Raw genomic sequence first — 26,447 nt, 5'->3', positions numbered from 1 at the left:
GAAACACATTATGGCTCTAAGGCTGCAGTGTCACATTTTAAAATGTGACGTGAACATTTATGACATGAGAAGCAGTGAAACAAAAACTGTAATAGTATTGGTTTGATGTGGTCGTGTAAAGGCCTTCATCAACAATTTAGTCTTTATTTTTATCATCACAGCACAAAGTAAATGAACGATAAGGAGATGGGTGACGAGGGTAGCTGCTTCTGGACAGCTGCTATACAACATGCTGCACTACCCGCATCCATCCATCCATTATCTATTCCTGCTTTTTCCTATTTAGGGTCCCAGGGATCAGCTGGAGCCTATCCCAGCTCTCTTTGGGTGAAAGGCAGGGGTACACCCTGGACAGGTCACCAGTCCATCACAGGGCCACATAGAGACACACAACAACACATTCGTGCTGTGAGGCAACAGTGCTAACCACCAGGCCACCATGCATTACTCACAATAAATTACAAACGCCTTCAGAGAGTGACTTTATATCATAATGTCATGGTTATTAGAGAAACCTAGTGTGATTTGCACTCCTGACATTCAACTATGCACACAAGGCAAAGGAGGTCACCAGGAATGAGCAGTCATTGTGCCTGATGTTCAGTGGGGCTGGAAAAAAGACTAGAAAAGAAATTTGTGAAGTTGAGATACATGTTTAGTTCATCTGATCAGTCTTTTAATGTGACAGCTCTCTGCTTGCTCAACTGTGGCCATGTAAATAATAGTATTTTGAAAACATGGAGATACCAGTCCTAGCTGGGTCTATAGACTTCTATATTGAATTCGTGCATTATTAAATACAGTATATTTTGTTACATTGCTTGCTGTATTATATTGCATTTATTATTTATTATTTTAGTTTTTAAATATCTTCTTTCAGAATTTCAACATACATTTTGTATCACAGTAAAGTTTATGTATATTTATTTAATGTTAATACGAAAGGTTAGCGCAGGACAATTTCCTATACATCCTTTTATGAAAGTTTAGTGATCATCCATCCATCTATCCATCCATTCTCTATATCGCTTAGGCTAATTCAGTGCCACGGTGGGCTGGAGCCAGACCTAGCTGACATTGGGTGAGAGGGCAGGGTGTACCCTGAACAGACACCCCGTCACAAGACACACGGAGAAAGACAAACGCTCACACCTTCAGGAAATTTAGAGTGACCAATCAGCCATACCCCACATGCTGGAAAAACCCACACAGGCAACGAGGAGAACACGCAAACTCCACATAGTTCTCAGGATTCGAACCTGGAACCTTGTGGCTGTGTGCTAACTTTAGTAATTATGCTAGTTGAAAATAATAGCTTGGCACAACAGCTGAAAAAAAAAAAATCTTTACACTTGGACAGCTTTGAAAAGCCAGTTCACAGTTTCACTCATTATTGTCTGGCAGCATGACAGAGGAATTTGCTTGACACAGACATTATTTCAAGAAGGCTGAACAATAAAGTGACTGACAGCTCTCGTTCGTTTTACTTAAACATCATGACCTTTTCACACATCTGACTGGACAAACATGCTACTCACTGGACTAAAAATGGTCTTATTTATTCTTTTAACCCAGAAATGTGTGGCTGGTGTATTAGACATCTAAAAGTAAAGGTTTTAGAATAAATGTGAAACAGAACTGGTGTTGCAGAATTATTCCAGAGCCTATTCAAGTCTCTGATTACAATGGTTTATAGAGTGTAAGCAGGTGTGTCACGTCATCAATAAGTGCATGAAGTCAGTCTTGCAAGGACAATAATGTGTTCACCCTAAGTGGTGTGAACACAGTTATCCAAAATATTTATAGTAATATTGTCACATGACGCTAAGACATAATGGTCATTTTCAACACTCAACCTATCTTGTCCTAAAAAGGACCAGTCCATAATGTTAAGACTGTGATGTGAATCAAAATGTACCATGTCTTCAGTTACTGCTGGTTGCCATTAGTCCTGACAAAAAACTGCCAATGGTCTCATTTCTTGTGGCTCTTGTTCTACCTATTGAATGGACTTGTATAGGTGTTTCTCATGTAATAATTCCCTTGACCCTCATACACCACCTCTTCTGCTCTTGCCTCCCTATCACTCATTTATAATTAGCAACCAATAGACTAACCATCATTTACAGTAGCTGCTTAACCTGAGTGAGTGCATGTGTTTTCATCAAACACCAGCTGACAGCTTCCTCTTGAAGTCCAAACAGGACTTTCCATTGATTTCTTCCTTCATTAGAAAGATTTTATGGCAAGGTCATATTGCAACATTGGAGGGTGGTGCAATGACTATCAGGCAACTGAGTCAATGAGTGGTGCCTTTAATTACAAGCAGGTTATGTCAAAGTATTACAGCACATTACAATCCTAAATAAATAAATAAATAGTCCACGCTAGCAGCTCTGCGAGGATGTACGTACCTGTTTAGCAGGTATGGTGTTTATCATTTTCTGTACTAAAGTTCATGTGAATCCATTGTCCAGACAGAACAACTGTCATTACATAAAACGTAAGGGAATAACCAATGTCTATAGGATCCATACTTGGCAGGTATGAATGTCTCTGCAAAACTATGTGACAATCCTTTCAGCAGATGTTGAGAGATCTAAATAAAAACTTTGAGTTGCTGGAGACGCATTAAAAGTCAGGGGAGCACCAAAGTTAGTGGATTTCATTGTGGGGGGAACATAAAATTGAAAACTGTTGGGCCGACTGACTGAGCAACATTTCGATAGAGCCCAACAGCTGGTGCAGCTACTGTAAAACGCTGCCTGTGGTAGAGTTTGCCTTAATATTTCCAGTCAGTTTAATGACTGTGTTGATAGATGAGAGCAATACATGCTGGTTTTCTTTTGCTGCAGACATGCAAAATGTCAGATTCAGTCCACACCACAGTACTTAGTAAAATATTATCATCTTACAAGAATACTCATAGAAAACAAGAACCTGGTCGACCCTTAGAAAATACAATAATTAGCAATCTTCTTTGGGTTGACATTAAACATTAACAATGCAGTTGTGTAAGTGAAAAATGTTTCATGCATGGACAATGCCACAAGAACAGTTCACCATGGCAACAAACCAGCACTTAAGAGTCTCCAGCAAGATACAGTTATTTCCATGACAACGTCATTAAAAGTTTTATGGTTGCCGTCTGAAGTGCAGAACTAATCAAACAGCAGCAAGAAGAAAACAGCCGTGAGACCTCAAGGTGACTTGTCTCTTCTTTTGTAATTCTTGTTTAAATAGATGCAGCACCGAGACAGAACAGCTCAGATGCTTAATTAAGTTAAAATATGCTAAATGTCTTACACAGCAGTGACCAAAGTTTCCCTGCACTTACTTTATTTGACCCATCTTAAAAGTGACTTGTTTATCTACCAACATCTACTGTATTTTGAGTGCGCAAACATCTGAAAAGTAATAATGAAGTTTGAGTAGTTAAGAGTTTAATAAAAAGCTTTTCAGCTCATGGATCCATGAAGCCTAGCTGTTCTGGCATAAACCTTTTTTCGTACAGGAACAAACATGCTACTCACTGGACTAACAATGGTCTTATTTTGGAAGAAAAAAAATTTTAAAAGATTTTACAGTAATTCTCATAATTTCAGATTTACAGTATTTAACCAAAGCACTGTATTTATATTCATTCGGGAACATGGATTGTATTGTTTATTTCATTCTCTGTTACACAAAAAATACACAACAGATACAAATGATATTAGTGCCACTGAAGCAAATATTTTAGCTATGTCTTTAAAACAGTTTTCAACCTAGTAACAGCTTTTAACATCAAGTAATACTGCAGTGTTGCCATGTCTCTACGTGCCTATTAAACAGCTTTCAGGAACAATGCTGTGCTGAGCTAAAATACTGACTTTGGCCCAATGTCCCACTGGTGAACACAAACACCCTGAACTGCTCAAAGTCAAAGATGCATGCACACACACACGCACACGCACACGTACACGCACGCACTCAAAACCACAAGCACATCCAGATGCACAAAGACATACATACTAAAACAGAACTGGCAAACCACCAAGACATTCAACAGAGCCAATCTCTCCCTTGCACAGCAGGCTGTGAATTCCCAGTTTGATTTGCAGCGACAATGGGGTGTGTGTGTGTGTGTGTCTCTGTGTTTTTGTGTGTAGATAAAATACAGCAATCACCAAATGCAGGCACAAGGGCCACCAAACTAAATGACAGGATGAAGCTGGCATGAAGACTCTTTTATACACACACACACACGCACACACACACACACACACACACACAGTGCACATGATTAGGAATGGATCTGCTTGCCAAGGCATCTCCCTCTGTTCCAGAACACACTGAGGTGCTCAGCACAGTGAACTGACCTCAGCCTATGGAAATTGAAAGGCAGGGTGAGATGGGAAAAAAAAGAGATGGATGGGAGGTGTAGGCAGACAGCAACAGAGCATGTTGGTCAGAATTACAAAAATTAATTGGTCCCACCCATGTGGACTTCCATTTGTCCCCAACACTTCCTAGTTACAGGAAATTAGGGGTCTTTGTTTTTTTGGTGAACACTCATATGCACGAACTATTTCATAATTTTCCATGCTTTTGCCTCAATTTAGAGCAGGATATTCTGGCATGTGTACCACTGTGAATTCAATAAGAGTTTAAGTCAGTGTAATAAAAGTGAAAAACATTTCCACTGCGATCGCATTATTTGCTACAAAGCAGCAATAAAATAGCATAGTAGCAATAAAAGCAGATATTCTTCTGACAGGGGACTGGACACTAGTTAATAAAAAATAATGGTTTTTAATGGTGCAGGTTGGTCTGAATGGCAAAGATTACAGCTTTAAAGATGAAAAGAAATAAACAGTAAACAGGTGGGAAAAGGGAAACGTGATACAGTGGAGCAGAGATTCATTTACCAAACAAATTCATAATCACAAAGACATTCTTCCATAAGACATGTGTTTGCTGTCCAGAGCTGAGACAGCATGTTGACCACTGTATGTAAACAATACACACGTTCAGTTCAGTTTTCCTATAATAAGCAAAAAAATAAAACAAAAAACACAGGAGAAGAAGAAGATTTTCTGTTCTTGTTTCTCTGTTTCTTCAAAGTAAAGCGGTGTCAAGGTGACAGCTGCAAATTAGGGCAGTAACACACACACACACACACACACACACACACACACACACACACACACACACACACACACACACACACACACACACACACACACACACACACACACACACACACACACACACACACACACACAGAGCCAGATTATTAATAGACTTTGTTTCAGCCAGGTCTCAGTGGTAAAGCAGCATCAGTCCCTGCAGTTATTCTGTATTTGCCCTCACACTTGGTAGACCTCCTCTCTTCCACCCACAGACTGTACACACATGCCACAGATTTTCATGTTTTATATCAGTGGCTGTCATCAACAGCATCCTGTGACAATTAATGTGCTAGACACTGCTAAAATAAATCTGAGCCTTTTGACTCTGTAAATATTTTAATTGCATCTTCTCTGTAATATCATAAGATGCTGCTGCATCTTTGGTTGACAAGTCGATATGAGTGAAATTTTGTGGGGCTGTATTGGGTGGGTGTGGGGGTGGGGTATTTTTAATGGCATAGTTTTGAAGCTGAATGACAGCATGGTAAATTTACTGAGCTAAATTGGACCTAACCTGACAAACATTTGCATTTTACTGATTGCTTTCCTGAAAAAAGTGATACACCCTGATAACAAACCTCAAAGAAAGGCATCAATGGAAGACCAGAAAATACAAACTTGTTTCTTCCAGATTTCAGGCTCTTGCTTCTTCTCTTTCTTCTCTTTTGCACTTTGGGCTTTTATACATCAAAAATACAACAATCCATGATAAAAGACCCTAAATATAGATTAAATGTTGGGGATTGTAGCGTAATTATTCTTCTCTTCCAGTTTTATTTTAAAAAATGTTTTAAAGTCAAATTTTTTAAGAGTTATTTCTCATATTCAAAGTTCCATTTACCCCACACTCAGCTCTTTATTTAAATAAATGATCTATCATTCTACAATATAAAGCAACCCAGAAAAACACAGAGGCTTCAAAATAATCTCAGTGGTAGATGCAGAGGATAGTGAGGAATTTACTTCGCTAGGCATAAATGAAAAGGTCACAGCCTGAGATGGTGGCTAATGAGAAGCTCTGTCAGCTAATAGCTAGTGTCAAGATTCCCTAGTTAAACTCAACCCAGTTGCTGGCCTATATTCAAGGAATAAGTCTTTAGTGTATATTTGGAAGTGTTTATTTGAACTGAACACGTCTTTTGTGAAGCTGAAGTTTAAATTCAGAGTAACTTGTACTTTCCTAAAGAGCAGAGCCTGAAGGGTAACTAGGAAACCAAAAGCGAAGCTGGTTTTTAAAATGGTTTTGGATGTTGTGTAGTTTTCAACCCTGGTCGTGTACTGTACGTACTGTGGGTCCAGGAGGTCAATATTAAATGAGAACATTGATTTTCACAATAAAATGCTGATTTACCAAACATGCCTCATTCACAGTAATGTGGCAGTGCCCACCAACATGTATCTGTGCAAACCAAAGCATAGTCACTTTTAAACAATTGAATCAATGAAATGAAATCACAGGACAGATAAGAGATGGCACAAGCAAGTGCAATAATTTGAAACCTCACTCCTCTTATGTGCAGAGTCGCTCAGTTTCACTATACAGATGTCAATAAGGAAGATTTCAGAAACCCTTACATTTATTAGAAACAGCTGAAGTGAATAATGATTGTGTTAGTGATGATGTCCCAGACATAAAGGGTGTCACTGCATCCATATTTTATTGGAGAACAATGCAGTGTGACTGACATACACGGGGAGGAAATGTGCTTACAAGGCATCAAACAAACTGTCACAGTGTGCATGACTGCAAAATAATACAGGGCACTGCCGGATGGATATAACAAGCTTCATAGCTACATGTGTCATTTGATCACATAACACAAAGCTGCTGTGTGTATCTATGGTTAGGACATGCATCATTTGATAATATAAAGCTTTGGCACTTGTGTGCCAGTTTGCTCGACTTGCATAATTTGCCCATATACTGGCCCACAAAGGTGCAGCATGCTGTGTGTGTGTGTGTGACATGCATAAGCTAGGTGTACCTGTACATATCTGTGTGCCAACAGAATGTGTGATATGAATCATTTACTTAGCTAATACAAACCTTGTGTGTGTGTAAGTTACAACAGTGGTATATCTGACAACAGGACTTTCTGAATGAGAGACTGATGAATCCCTGTCACTCCTGAACCACACATACACACAGATGCACACATACTGGCTTTCTGCTAAATTAAGCACTGGAGGAACCTGGAGACAATACATCAGACAGCGCGGACCTGTACAGACACACACACCTGACACTGAAACAAGCTCACAAACAAGCTGAAAGACACACGTGACAAACAATATATGCAGTGCATTCACACTCACACAACTAAAAATGCAGACAGGCTGACAGAGACACATGCATCTGTGCAATGCGACACAAACTGGGGTATGCATTATTAACTGTCCGAGATTTCAGAGCACATGTTGGAACTGTCACCAGAGACACTTTGTCACAGATAACTGCACCTCAAAACAGAAAGACGGACAAACAAAGGCTGGCTGTGTGCGTCAGAACTACTAAACACCATACAAAGAGATATTTTCCACAGATTTTCCATAGAACATCCTTCACCAGTAAATTATTAAATAAATCAATCACAGTCATTTCACTCATGGCAAATTCTGCCATTGTCCTTTATTAAACAGATGTGGATAGTTGTAGCAAATGCTAATTAAGAAACAATTGTGTGTCTCAGTAATGACTACACACACCGCATGCAGTCCACATAACAACAGAGTATTATTAGACGATGAGTTCACCTGAATTAGAGAAAGAAGAATACCTCTGAATTAGTTCTTGTAATGCTGCAGTAGTAGTTTTACTTATAGCTGCACAAACTTGAGATATCTACTTCTAAGATTTCTGCTGCCACTGCAATACAAGCATTTGTATCTGAATTTCATTTAGTTTTCACTAAATGTTTTACTGGAGTCGTCGTTCCTCTGAAAACAGATGACAGCATGCTCTGTGAATTATCCAGAGTAACAGTGATGTTGCTGGGGAATTGTTTCAGTGATCTACAAATGAAATTCCATTTACTGTCATCACACTGGGGTGGCAGCAGAAATCCCAGAGGCAGATATCAGCTCCACACTGCTACAGGTAAGTGAGAAAATATGAACCTTTTAAGCTGGCACCAGAGCGCATACATATACAACCAGACCTATCACACTGTGTGTGTGTCATTCTGTAGGACACAATCAGGGAGCACCAATAGCAATAGTAATATCCAATAGTAGCAAATAGCAGTATCCAGCATGATCATCCTCAGACGTTCTGATAAAGGTGATCAATAATCTCCAGACGTATCAAATCATTAAGCTGTGAAACAGCTACACAGAACTAAAAATAGTATGTCATTTACCTTTCTACCAGTCTGGATAGTATCAGGATGTAGTTATGAGTAAACAAGCAAAGCATATATGTAACATTATCCTAAATCAGCCTGCACTTCAATAATAAAACATATACATGAAACAGAACCTGCAATTGTAATAGATTCCAATTAAAAACTCAAATAAACTGGATAGAATTTACACCAAAAATGCACTAAAACTATTAACTATTAGCTATTAGCTAAGGTCTGTGAAGCTTGTTGTTGTCACTAAATAGCACAGAACAAATAAACTAACCTTTGACTGTACAGGTATCACTGACTTCCTGTTTCTCTCTTTAGCTTTATTTAAAATTGAAAACTACAGGGAATCTCGGGACAGAGCATTTTTGTTGTTTATTCAGTCTATTCAGGCCCATTGTTAAGGCTCCTATGATGTCACTGTCCTCTACCTTCCTGTTGACACTGGCTCCATCAATACAGTTTCTCCACAATGAAGGCCAAGACAGCTGCTACCAGTGTGAGTCCGATCCCCAGCTTCTTCAGTACTTCCCTGTCCAGAGTGTAAGAGCCAATCGACACAACGGACGAAGAGGGCCTAGAAGCAGCTTGGATGCCATTGGCAATATGTTCCTGTGGGGGTGGGATGGGGTGGGGGGTGTGGGGTGAGGGATAGGGGAAATAGAAAGGTAGAGCTTTTTGATTCATTTTCATCCTAACACTGTGTTAATGATACTTTACTGACTTCTTGTGTATGTTTGTTGCTGATCTGTAGAGAAACAGGTTTCACCTGCACATACTGAGCTCAGAGTAATTCAGCTGCACGTCAGACATTTCCTGATATCAGGGAGTCGGTTTCCTACTTCATTGGGAAAAGATGAATATCTCAAGAAATAAATATTATTAGAGGTGTTTCAAACAATACACAATTATAGTAAGTTATCACTGAAAAAATTTGGGAAGTTAAAAAGGAGCCTTTTCAATGAATATAGCACAGATCCTCTCTGTCATGTTCACTCTACCTGTGGTTCAATCTACTAGTGCTGTTGCATTTTACAGACAATTTTAGTAACAAGTTTTATTGTTTCTTGTGGCATTAAGTAAATTCATGCATGCGCACACACACACACACACACACACAAATCCCTGTCCTGCTCCCCCTTGTACACTTGTGCTCACAGACGTCACTGTAGCTCATAGCAAAAGTCTTGTACTGTACATGATTCATAATTAGGGAATCATCTTTAGACCAAATCTACTGGCTACGGTCACAAATCAAAGAACAAGGCTTGACAGCAGACTGACCAGTGGCCCAGAGCATCAAATGTCTGTAATCAGAGATTTCTGTTTTGTCTAAATGTTTCAGATCATTAAAAAGACATCTACTACTGAAGGCATGTGACAGTGAAGGATGGGAAAGCGCAATACTGAGAACAGTGGAGCAGGAGAGAAAAGGATTAACTGTCAGCAGGGCAGGAGGAGAAAGAGTTTGTGTTTTGTTCTTAAACAAATAGCTGAAGTTTATTTTTCCACATGGATCAGCCAGGTCATAATTTACTCAGTCATCGGATCTTCATAAAATAGGCATTTTATGTGAGGGGGTATATATTAATACCCTTCATGGATCATTGCTGCTGATAATTACGCACATTTAGATCTAATGATGTCACTTGATATTAGGATCCATTGATAGATCATTGGTCCCCTAATTTAGGACAGCAAATGAGAATTACTAGGCACTATCATTCAATCCAATTACCTCTCACCTTGTGTCTCTCTCCATCTGCTTCGACTCTACAATTCAGTTTCATTTGGAAATAACTGACAACCATTAACACAAATTTCAGTGCTTATTTCAATATTTTATAGAAGAAAGTATTTCTAATGAGAGCAAGGCACTATTATGTCTGTGTAAAGCAGTTAAAGGAGCTTTGTAGTGCTCCAATTATTTCAGGGCGCTGTCTATTGAATCAAGCTGATGTTAAGAAGTTGCACTGTGAGAGAGTCTGGGAAGTTTAGCAAAAGTTCAAGTGTGCACCTCCGGTAAAGTCACCAAAAGTGTCACCAAACTCAAAATGAAATCAAGTATGTAAGCACTGAAAGCACGCTGGCATTTTTCTGTTGTTGATGGTGTTAAAGTAATTCAGTTAGTAACAATGAGCAGACAATAAGCAGACTTGCTTCTCCTTGGCCTCCACTCTCCCTCACTGATCATCATTCTGATTGAGTAAACCTATATTGAGTTTTATTTGAATGTCTACGAGCAGAGACCGGAGCTGTGATTTCAAGCAAATCGAACTGGATGGGAGAACCAACTTTTGTCAATATCTCCGTGTAGAAGGGAAATCAATCTGGATGACCTTGTGGTGGTTTCTATACGTGTCCACCTGCATGACACGTGCTAAAATGCCTTATCACCTTAAAGGTAGATCATGTAAGACAATATCGAGCAAATGATCAGCAGCTTTCTAGAATAACCTTTAATCAAGTTCACTAGGGATAACTGTAAGAGGTTTGACTCTTCTCTCTCTCCACCCACCTCTAGTCCTTTTCTCCAAATAAAGGTTCCAATAAAAAAAATCTTCCCACTTGTCTTTCAATCTCCATTTTTTTCCAGGTTGGCTGCTCAGCCAAATCAGGGATATCTGTAAATCATTACCAGTCTTGTCTATTAGTTTGCTGTCTTATATTTTTCAGTTACTAGGAGAAGAAAAAGAAAAAACAAAAGTCAACAAATTTGCCCTTGTGATCAATTTACACCTACACATCTACTGCACTTTTGACCTAGGAAATGAGACTATGACTGTGACGTACACTGCGTAGAACAAACACCTTGTTTTACGAACAGTAAGGATTCATATGTAATTGACAACCAGAGCACGCCTACATGTGTTGCAGGCACATGGCTGCATAGCATCTGTCCTCCTCCTCTTTGTCCTCCACATTACTTCCTCTCCCTGTCCTGTGATGGTTTTCGAATGCTACCTTGCCACCCACTCTCATCACTATTGTCTTTGAATAGTTTCGTCTGTTACCTCATACAATGGAGGATGGATACTATGACTGGCAACGCCTAAGTGACACATCCATAAGTCACTTAAAGTAACTACGTACAATAGGTTAAGAGGAATCAGTAACTCAGGGTGGCTGACACATTCACATTTTCCTAATGTCAGGATCATCATTTGCCTCCCTGTAATGGTGAAACTGATACACTGTTTTGATGCTTGAAAATCAATACAGGTGCTTTAGATGGTAGCCAAGTCAAGTCCCTCAGGTCACACTGCACCAACTGTCACTGAGCCTCTTAAACTTTGTAATGTGGTTCAAATCACTAGTCCAAATTAATATTATGTGCATATTTTTAACAGGTTCAAACTGTTAGCTCAGTCATTGAAAGATGAATTGATTGGCACTGAGAAAAAGAGATGGAAGGTGATTTTTAGCTTTCATAACTTATAATCAGGAATCAGCAAAGTTGGATGTACACATGAAGAAAAAAAGTTTAGCATCTAAACCATTATATTTCTCGACACAGACACCGGCTCCTCTTTTCTGTCTATTTTTCTTTGCAGGTGTCTTTTAACAACAGGGTGCCAAGAAGAAGAAGAATAGTACAGTCTAAAATCTATTACTAGTGGAGAGGATAAGTGAAAATCCAAGTGCCAGTAGATGCTTGTCAGCACAGTGGGGGAGATGGGAGGAAAGGAGCAGAGAGGGCAGCAATGAAAAACAGAAGAAATGAGAAAAGGAAGGCATGGAAGAAGGAGGACAGGAAAAGATGAGCGATGTGACGTTCAATGATAGTTCACCACCTGCAAGCTAACATGCTGAGTTTGTGCATAGGACTACGAGAAATAGAGAGGTGGCATTTGTGAGTAATGTGTGTGTACACGTGTAGGCCTGTGCTGGCTAATGTCTGTGTCCCTGCTCACAGCAGTAGAACAGAACAAAACAATCCTGAAAATCATCTAACCAGGGGTACAGACTGGCTAGCACAGCACAGCGAGATGCCTTTCCCTCAAGGTCTGGCACTCTCAAACGTGTCTCTGGCACCAATGCCACAGATGAGTCTTTGTTAATAAAAAAACAATGTAAAAATCTCCCTATACAGGAGTGTGTTCACGGAAAGATACACACTTTGACACACCAACCACATCACAAGAGCCAGAAAGCACGATGCACAATGGTCACATTTCTCACATGATCCTCACCAGCTGTCAGTGTCACTTTAGACACACAGAGACCATGCATGTCTGCGTGTGCGTGAATCTGTGTGTAAACAGATACTGTAACAAGCTCCTTAGTCACGGGTGATTTAACAAAGCCACAGTCACGATAACAATGGGCTGCAGCTGTATTTACAACTGGACAAATGGATGGAAACAAAATTAAAACAGCGATTTCAAGTAATATTTGGAAAAAATGTCCTCGGTGGATCTGTTACATGTCTGTAACTTAGAGTAAATTCAGTTTTTTTATATCTTTATTGAAAAATATAAGTTTCAGGTAACAACAAAAAAAAAGAGAACAGAAGTTTAGTGGGGAACTTCAGTCATGTTCTCTTCCTGTCTGTCTGTCATGTGACATCACCTGAATGCTCCCACACAACAATTATCACTTTATATAAACCCAAAGATACACAACATCCCAATCTAAACATAATATCATAGATTCATTTCTTCATGCCACACACATGCAAATGGACTCTCACACACACACACATGCACAAATACACACGATTATGTAAACATGCATCACTGAATATCACAGCAAACAATAGATAAGAAAGAGTCCATCCCAATTTTTATTGGTCATTTTAATAAAATGATGATGTGTAGAGAGGATTTTCTCCTACTGTGCATGAAAATGTGCAAAATTACAGCCATGTCGACAATCGCAATGAACACAAACATGCATCCACTGCAGGCTACAGGCCATTTGAATGGAAAATCAAAATCATCATTTCTAGTAGCGATTACAATTAGAAAAAATAAAGTGAAATATCAGACATATGGGCCGACACGGCGGTTAACACTGTCGGCTCACAGATCTGGATCTGTTTTTACACACAAACACAGACCCATCAGGTTTCCATGCAAACAGATTTATAGTTACAATAACTAAATACACAAGACCACTGCATGCATGTACACGGAGGAGTTTGTGTGTGTGTCAAACGCATGACAGGCACTATTACAAACAGGGAGGACAGATGCTTTCACACACTACAAATAAGTACACAAACACACACAGGTACATAATGTAGGAACACTTGGTGGTTAAAAAAAGAGAGGGTCAGGGTGATACTGAATAGAGAAGGCATAAAAGCCTACTGTACAGTGGGCAAACACACACACTTGTATTTCTGTAGTTGTGAGGACACCCAGACATAATGCACTCCCTAGAACCTAAAGCTAACCATAACAACTACCCTGGAACTAACCCTAACCTAAACATAATTCTAACCCTAACACTAAAACATGGTCTTAAACCTCAAACAGGGGTCTGAAAAAAGTGAAGACCAGGAAAATATCCTCACTTTGATAGAAATGCTCAAAATTTGTACTCATAAAGACAATACAAGTACACGTACACACGTACACACGTACACACACACACACCAGGCAGTGCGTACAAGTAAATGTGGCACTGCAGTGTACCAATTACTCTACACACAGAGAAAAGCTGCCTCCTGTTATCTCCATCGTGTTGTATCTTTGCCTGAGAGCAAAGAACGAAAGAGGCCTGAGGTGGCTGTTTAACAACCGAGAACATATTTCAGATTTAATTTGACATTGTACAATACACCATTACATTAAGCAACTTGCTATTTAAAGCACTTCACTAGCAATCTATGCTGTGGGAGTCATTCCAGGTAATGTGTCTCTGGTGACAAAGTAGCAAGATGTTTTCCTGAGCCTGGGATTAAACAAGGTAGATTACATTTCTCAGGTAGATTCAAACACTGAGTCAGGTTTAATTGAGCAAAAGCAGCCCATTGTTGAGGATACCATTAGCAAGATTAAAGACTGGTGAAAATGTTGAAAAACATGTGAAAGTCAAAGCTTACATGTATATGTGGAGGTTACCATCTATACAGGTGCTCTTCCAAACAGCAGAAAGGGCATTTTATCAGTTAACTGTGTTTTCACATTTTGTATCCAACATCATTCTAATAACAAGAATTAGGTGCTGAGACAGACTTTCCATACACTGCAGCTGGAGCAGTGATGAAACAGCATGTTGATCATAAGAGGATGGTGAAACTCAAAATAAGATACAAAGCCATGGGTGACTCAACTTTGCTCTGAGGAGTTTGTTTACTAGGTCCATGCCGGGAAAAGACTACTTTGATAACATGCAAGAAAAAGCCCAAAAACATGTCCTTAAAAAGATTACTCAATAACTAAACATAATTCATTTTATTTTCCAGTTGTTGGCTAAGAGCTTTGTTATTTACATTTTCCATCTGTGGTTCAAAAACGAAGCTCAGAGCAAGGGGCATTTAAAACCTTCTGACATTTGAAATAAACAAAGCAGAATGAGGCCATGTAATTCCATTTGACATGTTAGGTAAGAATACTGAAAATAGATGTGACTAATATTTTGATGGATTAACATTTATTCCTTTGTTACTGTGACTTTGGTTCTTTAAGTACACACAAAGCACAGGCCATGTAATACAATTTGACATGCTAAATGAAATGCTTAAAATAGCCACGCCAGCTGTTTTGAAGGGAAAACAAATTATTTGTTACCAGAGTAAACAAAGTCATGCACAGGCCAAGCAAAACCTTTTGGTAATTTAAATAAAGTTTAAAAATAGACTTGAGAGGATTAGCTGTATCCTGACTAGTAAAGAAAACCTAATCTTTGATTTGGTGTTTTTTTTTTTGTTTTTTTTTTCTGACAATGCAGATAAAAACACGTGCATAACGCAACATCAAAGCAACAACCCATAACAGTTGCAAGTCAACATGAAGCGGAGCCATTGTTTGAGGTGAAATACAGATTTTTGTTGAAATGTGTCTATTTGTGTGTCTGTGTTTGTGTTGGGCATGTGTGCCTTTTGTCTACATATTGATTGTGTGTGTACAGTCAGTCTTTGATATATCCTGGGGCTAGTAGGTGTCTGCCAGGCACAACGGGGGGAACTGTGCATCAGTGTATGTGAGAGAGAGAGCGAGCAAGACAGTGTGTGTGCAAGCTTTGGTGTTTTGTCTTTTATGCATTTAAGAATTATGATGTTCTCTTGCCACCCATTCATATTTAAAAACACACAGGATGGTAAATCTGATTTAAACAACTTAGAGGGCAAAAGAGCAAGAAGTGAGAAAGAAAATTTGTAAGGAAAATGATAAAACATCACAGAAAGAACCAAATACACAATGAAAGAAACAAAATGATATTAAATAAGTAATGATATAAATAAAAATAAAGTTAGAGTTACAGAGGGATAGTAAGACACCCAGCCTTAGAGAAAAGGAAAAGGAAAGGCCAGCAAATACTCCAATAGAGATTTGTGCGTTCACCTTCATTTTTTGTTATTCTGTCTGTTTGTGGTGATGGAGGGACAATGTTCACTACCCATATTCCTCGCTCTCTCCTTTTTCTTTTCTGTCTTTCATACGAACTGTCAATTTGCTGTCTTGTAGAAGGAGCAGAGTTGCTTTTTTCTCTCTCTCCTATTCTGTTGGTCTCCTTGAGAAAGTATGCTCTGAAAAGAGCTGATTATTGGATGGCACTCAAGCTTCTTTTCTGTCTCCTGATCTCTCCGTCTACCCCACTCTCTTGCTTTCATTCTTGCTTCTTCTTTTGGCCTCTCTCTCTCTCACATAGCCCTCCTCTTCTATCATTTAATTTCATCTGAGGATGAGGACTAGTGAAGATAGGTTTTCTTTTTTTTCCACCATGCTGCTGAGTGCCTTCTCTGCTATTGTGTCCCACTAAAAGACTCATTACCGTCGTTCCCCCCTCTGTAGAAAATACTGGTCCAATGAATGAAGGGCCGACAGATGGAGAGAGACAGATAGATAGGAGGTATTTTTTAAAATGTAACTTTTTTTTTTGCTCATATCAATGACAGCATGAAAAAACAAAACAAGACAAACAAACCAAAAAAAAAAACCCAAATCCACAACAGTCCAGAAAACAGATGAGAACTGCTTCCCTCGCTGTTCAGAAAAGACCATTGTTAATTATATTTGGATTTATAATTAAATGTGGTTTGTGCAGTCCTCTCTACATGGACTTCTCAGTACTCTGAGCCAGGTGAGCTCTCCATGGAGTATTTGTTTTTTTTTGTTTTTTTACCATCAATTGCACATTATTTCCTCCAAAACCATTTCATGTATTTTCAGGACAGTTTTTTAAGTAAACTATTCTCAAAAAAATGATCATCATTAAGGTGAACACCTCCGTAGAGCATATAGCTCACACATGTTCTGTCTGTCAGCCCAGATGTTTCCAGTTACTGAGCATGTGGCTGACAAATCTAACTATCTCCACATCTGTGTCTGTGGAACATCCACTGCACAATCAACAGTAACAATAAGGAGATTCTTCCAGTCTACAGTTGCTCAAGTCCATTAACAAAAACTTAAACAATCCCAGACCATCACTGTGACCCAGTATAGTTTAAACTATGGGTCTGTACACAGGGTCTGCAGAACCAGTGAGAAATCTCTAGATGAACTGGAGACAAAAAGCAACACTCCCGCAGGCCATACAATGAGCCCTGGGCCTCCTTCCTCCTTACATAAGAACAACACACTGTGTGAAAGCCATCTCAGAAAAAACTATTACTATTACTGTTTACACTTTTGGCAGCAGATTTGTTGGAGGGTCCATAAATGAAGCCATAACATAGATGATATCAAATTATTGATCTTTTAAATGTGACCATTTTCGGTCCTTCTTCAACTGTTCCCAAAACATTATCTCAGTTACAAATAGAAGATTTACACACCAGGTTATTTGATCCTTACTTTATTCCAAGTTTTGTAATCCATCATCCAGTAATACTTCCTTACGTTTTCCCCCCATGAATTTCTACTGAGGAATTGATGTTGTACCACATTTTCTAATAATAATAATACTTTTATTTATAAGGCACTTTAAAAACAGCAACAACTGACACAAAGTGCCATACGTCATATCCAACACATGAATCAAGTAAACAAAAAAAAAACAAATTAATAAAATTCAATAAGTAAATAATAACAGTAAAATTATAAAGAAGTCAGTCAGTCACGCTGGTGAAAAGGCTAGAGGATAGAGATAAGTTTTGAGTCGCGTTTTAAACATGGGTAGTGTCGGGACTTGTCGTACGTACAGAGGCAAATTGTTCCACAACCTCGGGGCAGCAACAGACAAATATGAGAAATATAAATATAAAGCTGTTTTTGATAAGAACAATTACATCAACCGTATAGGCAGACATTTTCAAAACTTTCAATACAACCAGAGACATTAAGACTAATACTCAACAGGAGCAGCTGTGTAGGCAGAAAGTAAAACTTTCAGATAGGCACAGCTCTGTCTGCCTCCCCTCTGGACTTTAAAGGAAGCACTTAAACCACCACTCTCAATATCTTGGTATAAAACCTTGATCTTACATATGTGACCAGAGCTCAAACCAAAAGCTGACGTCTGACACAGAAACTGATATTGAACACAGTCAAAAACTTTTTCGTGGTCTACAAAAAGAGTGAGAGAAGAAAAGAAGACACATCTTCCCTGTCAGAAAAAGAAAACAATTTCTCTCTCTCTCTCTAAAACCTTGGTCTTCTTTTATAGTATTAGCACCAGCTTTTAATGAACATGTTATACTGCAAAATGGAATGAGGGGAAGGGCAAGAGAAAGAGAGACAGGGGCGGTGAAAGTCAGGTAAAAAAACAAAAACAGCATGCTACTGTTTCAACAGTTCTTTACTGGGTGACCACAAAAACAAACATGTTTATGCATAGCAGCAAATTATTCTTTTTAAATTCATCTGCCCATCATACTGGTACTGAGGTTCACAAAGGCCTAGAGCACCAAAACCCTAATCTAAGTCAAGACATGCAAATAACCATACATAAAGGACGTTCAAATGCAATCCAGTCGTGTGTAAAATTGGCCTGCCGACCCCAGTGCTTCTGCAGGTTTGAGCACTTTTTCGGACATTTGTAGACCACTCTGAATACAATTTAGAACACATTTCACAGTCATGCTGGGAAAAGGTTTGAAAGATACAAATGATATGTTGTGAATGTTGGACTACAAATGTCTGCACCACCCCAGTGTTGAATGTTAGCATAGATCTAGACACTGTCCAGAGATTATGGGTGGTGCAGAAAGGCTTCAGTGATGCTCCAGAGGTTAATATACTGTTCAACACTGATCCATGTTGTTTGATGAAGGATTTAAAAAGCATATTTGTGTGTTTCTAACTTCACATCTCAATTTTTAGCAATTTATTGCACATAGTGCAGCAGGTTTTGAGTTTTGTTTAACACACTTTAACTCTCGGTGTACTGTTCTTGGTTTGTGGATTGTGGGTCGCATGTCATGTGCACTTCCCCATATTAGATCAATGAAAGTAACACAAACAGCCACTTATGGAAGAAACACTATGTTATTTCACACACCACAATGTGCTAGAGTTGTGTACATCTAAGGACGTTTCACAACCATGCAGCCATACCTATAGGTCCACTTTCAGGTCCATCTATTCACAGCTATCCCAACAGGCTTTTACGTGCCACATTTAACTGTCCCACACACATTCAGCTCAGTATGTGGTGGACTCACACAGAGAGGAAAATAAAAAAGATGCTCTTCAGATATGTATAGGCCAGTCATTAGTGTCAAAGATGCTACAAATAGGTAAAGAAACACACATGTACGTTATGTAGGAACACTCAGTGGATAAAAAAGAAAAGATATTTTTAGATATTCTTTTGCACTTTAAAGAAAACTGATTTGATAGTTCTGTATATGTTAGCGTGGTTCTTCAGCCTTAATAATAATAAAAATACAGGAGCAGAGGAAGTATGACACAGAGCTCTCTGGTGGGCGTAGCTTGCAGACACTGCTCTGTTTCCAAGCCATTAGGTCACTTATCTATAAGCCCTGTGTTTTAGAGCCACTTTACTGTAAATAAGAGCCAATGCATGTCATAAGGTCTATAGGCTATAGATCATACGCAGCATCGCTAGATATAAAATGAACATATGATATTTGCTAATATGCTATGGACAGGAGAGAAAAGCATTCATGTCATACGACTATAGATACAACATACACTGATTTACCAGTCAACATTTGGCAAAATGAAGTGCACGTAATAGTATGAAAACTATAATGTGTGTGTAAATCTATGTGCAAAGGGTGCATGTGATGGAAAAAGTCAAGCCTGTGTATGTTGTGTAATAATGAAGATTGCTGAAGGAGTACGAGTGTAGGGAGAAATGTTAGTGTGATAGGACTGATGCAAGTGTATGTGCTGGATGGACTGCTGAATTTATGGAGCAACTAGTTTTCAAGGTCTAGCCCCCACTTCTAAACTTTTCACTGGAGAGGAATGTATTGCTTGGCTTGCTGTGAAACCTCTCTTTCTTATATTTTATCTTATTCTTTGCCATCCATTTCTTTCTCTCTGCATGCCTTCCTCTTCATCAGTGTCACCCTCTCTCTCTCTCTCATGTCTCTGTCTGTATTTGCCCCCCCCCCCCCTCCATCTGGCAGTAAAGGCTGATGGAGTGTGAAATTAGAAAGTGTATCGTATTCGGCTCTGTGGCTCCATGTTCTGAGCTATAAGCTACAGCTAGTCAAAGTGAAAAATAACATGTAGTGAAACAGATACATTAATACAGTGTGTGTGTGTGTGTGTGTGAGAGAGAGAGTGAATTTATGTAGTTGGAACGAAGACAGAGGACAGTTGAGCCAGCCACAGCATATCTTAAATTACTTATCTTATGCATGATACACTGGTGCTTTTTCACAAACTGCAGAGGTGAGCATGGATTAAAAATGTGAACACGCGTGCACGTACACACGCACACACACACGCACGCACGCACGCACACACACACACACACACACACACACACACACCTTAGTCATTTGCTGACTGCACAAAATTTGAATAGTTTGCTGTAAACACAACTTTTGACGTTTTGATAAGGGAAGAACCCAGAGAGAGCTGGGCAAATACAGGGTAAGTCCACTGATAACCTAAAAAAGGTGAGAATAGGCATTTGCTCGAATACAGGTCCATTTTCCAGACAGCACACGTACACACACTACATGAGCAGTCAATTTAAAGTTGACTGCACTGAATTATCAAGACAAAATGAGTTATTAGTGGTATAAGATTCAAACATAAGGCTCAGCTGATTAAAAAAAACTAAACGCTGACATTTGACAATGTCTACTATACCACTTTTACTAAGTGACTGAGCTTTTGTGCTTCATTTTGATTATGCTAACGCAAACTGAAGGCATTAGCATTTATTTACAACAATATGCGAGAACGTGACAGTCGAAAATGCCAAATTGAAAAATGTAACGATATTAGCCTGGGAAACAAAGTAAACAATGAAAAATTAGGTGTCACACAGAAATGTTACTGCTCATGTTAACTATCAGTGTGACAGGATTTTTTGGGGCGTTTTATATTCAATACAAATACAGATAAACACAATATTTATATTATTTAAAACATTCACTCATGTATAAAACAGAATCTGAATTAAATGTTTTTTAATTTGTAGTTGAATCAAACTGCATTGAATATTCTTTAATCCAATGTATTGTATCTTTAGAAAATGTACTGGATCATGAATGATGTATACATTTACATACAGAATAATATTAACTGAGCTCGACTAAATAAATTTGTAGTATAGTATAAAAAAATACACTAAATGTTTTATGTTTGTGCATTTGAATTACTCAGGATCTTTTGTCTTTTCTACTTACCAACACATATTGATACCTATGTGTAACTTTTTGCTGCACTGACATCAAGTTTATCTACCAGGCCTATTTCATTTCTTTTATTCAGTTCTGTATAGTGTATTTTCTATTTTAGGTTTATGCAATATAATATACATTTCATTAGAATTAACATGAGTTCTGTTGCTAATTCTTGTTAGGTTGCATTTATTTGGATTTATGGCCCTGTATTAGTTATTTGGGAACAAAATGTGCATATACTGTGTGTGTTTGTGTGGGCACTTACCTCAATCAGACCAGACACCTCTCCTTTCTGAAGTGGTGCAGCAATGGAGGGAGTGAACGGTTTACTGTCTTCTACTGGTCGGCCTTTCAGAAAGTGTTTTCCTGCCTCGTAGATGTCCACCTCAATCATCATCCCTTTGAACTCAGCCCTCTTAGGTACCAGCACCTGCAAAACCACGAGTCACTGCCAATTTAAAAATCCTCAAAAAGAACCATTATGAACTACTCAAACATTTCAAAGTAAAGCATGGATAATAGTAACACCCACTGAGTGAAAGTTGTGAAGCTGTGCTGTACAAAAAAAAGGCAATGTGTCATTTAAGGATGTGCATTTTAGTGACCACATGAGCTAAATTCAACAGTTTGATTTCATGTACCTATAAAAGGCAGCTCTTTAGGACTGCCATATCACCAAAAAACCAACTCTGCAGGTTTCCCCACATCTGTCAATTTCTATTTTAGTTAGAAAGAGATAAAAATGTTTTTCCCAATGCCCCCACTTACTCCTATTGAGTTGGTCCCAGTATGCTTATATGAAACACAGACCCTCTCAGTTCCATTTATGGACACCCACAAGGTCAAAAACTACGGCAACAGCTGTGAGAAAAACTAGTGGGATTTGCTTGTCCTGTTATTTCACCATGGCAACTATAAATCTTGGCTGATCACAGCAGGAAGGAAGAAAAAACTAAAATTCATAATTAAGGTTTTGTGTGAGATGGAATTTGTTCATAATGAGTTTTCCCTGTAAATAAAGAGCATATGCAAATGCATTTCCTTTCACAACAAGTTTCAAACTAACCACAAAATCGACAATGACGATGTATTTTCTACAGTTATTTATTTGCGATGTTTTTTAAAGCCCTTGCTTTCAGATTCCATCTCTCTGGTAAACACTACAAAAATGACTGGGGTTGTTATGGTTCCTGCAGCTCGAAACTGCAGTTATAAGAGCTTGTGCAAATGAGTCACTAAAATGTGGATTATCTTAGTAAACATCCCATTATTCTATTAACCAAGTCAAAGAAAAAACAGAAGAACCCTCAATAAGAGTATTCACATTAGGATTTAAAAGGTGATGTCATTCTTCCTGAGAAAACAAACATGAACCTGGCTAAACATTAATGGCAAACTATGTGACACTGCACTGATCATCTCTTCGAAAACATTTTTTTTTTTTTTACACACTGCCATCATTGAATAAAAAATGACAAAGTCGATATCTCATTGATCCCAGGTTATAAACTATCATTTGCTTGCTTTGCCACAGGCAGACCAGAGGCTGGAATCAGCAGCAGAGCAGTAACCTTGTACGTGCTGGGGTTCAACATCTTGCTCAAGTACAACAAGCAGGCTATGTGCTGACTCAGATCATCTGGTGGTCCGTCTAACCATTACAAGGCTCTGCAGGGCTGAGCTACTGACTGGGCAGAGAACAGCATGGGGACCGGTGGAGGGGGTGTTACTGATGGTGGGAATATGCCTGGCTCAGTGTTAATCTGTCAGTCTTTATCCAGCTGGTGGAAAATGAGAAGGGGAGCAGGCTAGACAGACACACAGCTAGTGCCACACCTGCCTAATCAACACACCTGCTGCTCAACACTGACCACTGTGAGGGTGTGAGCGTGTGAAGGTGTGTGTGTAAGTGATGGTCATTTGAGGCCCATTACTGGGTGATTAAATGATGAAAGAGCCTGTCTGATTTCACTGGAAACCCCCCTCCTGCTTTCTTACTCCACTAACAGATCCACACACACACACGAGTGGGTTAGGGGTGCCTGTCATGATAGATATCCATCGATGGTGTAAAAATAAAACTCAGCCATTTGTTCACTCACACCTCTCTCTCTCTACCTGATTGCCTACCTCCCTAAACATGTCTGTCCTCCTCTTTGCTCCCACTACTCTTCTCACTTTTTTCCTGACCCTCGACTTTCCCATTTTTTTCTACCTCAACTCATTGAAACCCCCCCACTCCTTTTTTCTATACAACTTTACGATACAACTACAACAATCAAAAAGCCTGGCATGTTCTAAAGGTATTGAAGCTTTTCTCTTCATGTACCATTAGGTTTTACGTGCGTTTTACATGCAGTTGCGTTATCATACCAAAAAAGATAAGGTTAGGTTCTTCCGATATAATTGGGGAGGTAGAGCTAAAAATTAGGAAGAATGACAGGAGATCCTCAGAAGACCCTGTGTAAAGTGCATACAATTGTATATGTATGTACTTTATGTCTCTTTGTGTTCAGCAGGAGTAAACATGCAGCATATATATATATATATATATATATACATAGGATATCAAGCTGTATCTGTCAGGGGAATGGATTCATGTACATTGTGGTACATAAACTTCATGTTCATTCTCAGGTCAGAGTGTAAGTTAAGACTACATACCAAATACATAATGTCCAACAAAAACAAGGAAGGGAAAATATCAATGAAAGCCAATATGCGGCTCTGCTGAGTGCAGTCAACTGACACACGACATACATGCCTACATATGCACATATGCGCTTGAACAACAAACACATGAACCGAGTGACGCTTGTAACTTAAGTTTATAGCCCTGCAGAATGAGGTGCTAAGGAAGAAGAGTGGAGGGGAGGAGAGGAAAGTGGAGGGGAAGAAAAATTATTACCATCCCCTGCCCTCCCTGCTAATAAAAAGCATAACTTCAAACATGTTTCTTATGATGGTTAAAGCAGAAGGAAATTGATTTATTTGAAGATGTTTTAAAGTGAATTTTTCACAGGTTGAGAGAAGGTCTTTGAAGCTATGTGGATGAGTGTGTGTGCATGTGAACAGCTGTTTGTGTGTGCAGGATGGAATGTGCATGTCTTTAGGGCTGACCTTAATGTTAGTAACAGTTAAAAAAATAAAAAAATAAGAACGCAAAAAGTACTGTCGTTATCAGCAGCCAAATGCTCTTGTGACCACCGCGGGGTGTGTGTGTGTTTGTAAGTATGAGTTGTGAGTGTGTGATATTACAGCTAACCTACTTTAGTCACTACAAGCTTAAGCTTCTGACACCTGCTGTGAGTACTCCTGTGACATGCAAAGCAAAGCTTCTGATCTGATTTGTGAAAAGTGTGAAAATGAAGAAGAGTTGGATTAGCTCCACATACGAAGAAATACTCATCAGACGCAAATGAATTTACAGCTTTTTTACTGTTTTGGATGGTGGACAGTTAAACTATTTAACGATTCACCTATAGCATATTTGTCAAGAAACATTCCTGATATATCTCCATACCCATAGCAATAAGTCTGACTTCACTGAAACATCAGCCAAAAAAAAAAAAAAATCACTTAATGAACTACTTTAGCTGGGCAATTAATTCTGTGTTTCATATTTAAAAAGAAATACATCATTTTTTTAGTCTATTCTCTGTACTTCTGTCTGTTGCTTCAACTTTAGGTGTATGCATGATACCAATATACTGTACATTTTAGTAATATTAGATATATTAGTATATATTTACAGTATAGATATTATTACAACAGTTAGAATTGCACTGACAAGAGAAAAACATGTTCTGTGGTGAAGGTGCACACGTGTCCTTCATTCAGGTATTTTTGACCAACGTCTCACCTGTTCGTAGAACTTGTTGTGGGCCACATAGTACTGCGCATCAAACGACTCCTCGGTCACCAACACGTGTTGCCTCTCCCCTATCTACAGAGAAAGAGAGTGGGAGAGATGGAGGGAAAAAAGTAAGAAAGCATATTTGGTCTGACAACAAATACCAGACAACAAACATAACATTTACCCTTTAATTAATCAAACAGCTTATCATGCAGGATTTGTTATCACGCAAATGTGTTTTTATCTGTTAATGGGACCATCTGTGTGAGTGTGCGCATGTCCTCAGCCATATGCTGACCATAACCTAAGCAGAACAGCAGGATTAAGATCTGTGGATCTCCTTATGATCACTTCATTACTTTATATTTCTGCATGTTTTTGTGGTCGGGCCTTTCTGACTGCATTTGTAACATTGATTTTTGGTTTTAATTCAACAAAAGCAAGCTGCTTCTGTCATACAATATGCTTGTATTCATCAAGATCCCCATTCAATCTAAGTTTTGCTCTTTAATATTTTTTTTTTTCATGTGTTTTCTTAGTGCAGTTCACCATTTAATTACAATCTCAAGGTTTCTGAGCCACTTCAGTTGTAGCACTTTGGCTGGATAGTGAACGCTATTAAACTCAGGTCCATACACAAAAAAAGAATGAATAAAAAGAAGAGAAAAAGTACAAGGTTATACAGGATACAATTCAAATGCTTAAAGAAAATAGTCTATTCAGGACATCAGAAAATCAAATACTACAACAAGGCCTCCCAGTCAAGAAATTTAGTAAGGCCATAATAACAAAAAGTTCTTTTTTTGTTGAAGAATGCTATTGACTCAAAAAAAAAGGAGAAAGGGATAAATTTGTTGAAAGTACTGCAGGGGTCAATAAAATCATCTCAGCCATGACTGAGATGGAAAGGAAGATATCTTTTCTCACTTGTTGCCCATGGACAAATATCTTGACAATCCAAAGTGGATTTAACTGTTCTTTATGGTTGGAGCCACACATTTAATTTTTATGTCGTGAATGCAGAATATCAGTGATTCACAGTAAGTGCGCCCTGAAGGGGTCTCCAGAGTTATCCTCAATAATATACAATGCATCTTGGGTGTGTAAATAGCAGAAAATTA

The 26,447-nt window shown here is 38.7% G+C and overlaps 1 protein-coding gene across 3 annotated transcripts in view; it reads right to left on the bottom strand.

The window, feature by feature from the left end:
* The window catches only part of cdkal1 (CDK5 regulatory subunit associated protein 1-like 1), a 357,840-nt gene that overhangs the window by 172,071 nt on the left and 159,322 nt on the right, over nucleotides 1–26,447 (bottom strand). For 2 of the 3 annotated variants that reach the window (XR_003294900.2, XR_003294899.2), the window contains exons 13-14: nucleotides 25,333–25,416; nucleotides 21,736–21,900 (exon numbers count right to left, since the gene is read on the bottom strand). Coding sequence is in view for 1 of the 3 variants with exons in the window: in XM_026294297.1 (XP_026150082.1) it covers nucleotides 8,978–9,136; nucleotides 21,736–21,900; nucleotides 25,333–25,416 (408 nt within the window). In the remaining 2 variants the exon portion in view is untranslated. Of the gene's footprint in view, nucleotides 1–7,772; nucleotides 9,137–21,735; nucleotides 21,901–25,332; nucleotides 25,417–26,447 lie in introns of those variants that run through there. The other variant, XM_026294297.1, reaches the window with a different exon arrangement.

This window comes from Mastacembelus armatus, chromosome 16, assembly GCF_900324485.2.
Source record: "Mastacembelus armatus chromosome 16, fMasArm1.2, whole genome shotgun sequence".
NCBI classification, from domain to species: Eukaryota; Metazoa; Chordata; class Actinopteri; order Synbranchiformes; family Mastacembelidae; genus Mastacembelus; species Mastacembelus armatus.
Note: the sequence above shows the minus strand (reverse complement) of the source record. Positions and strands in the feature narration are given on the sequence as shown.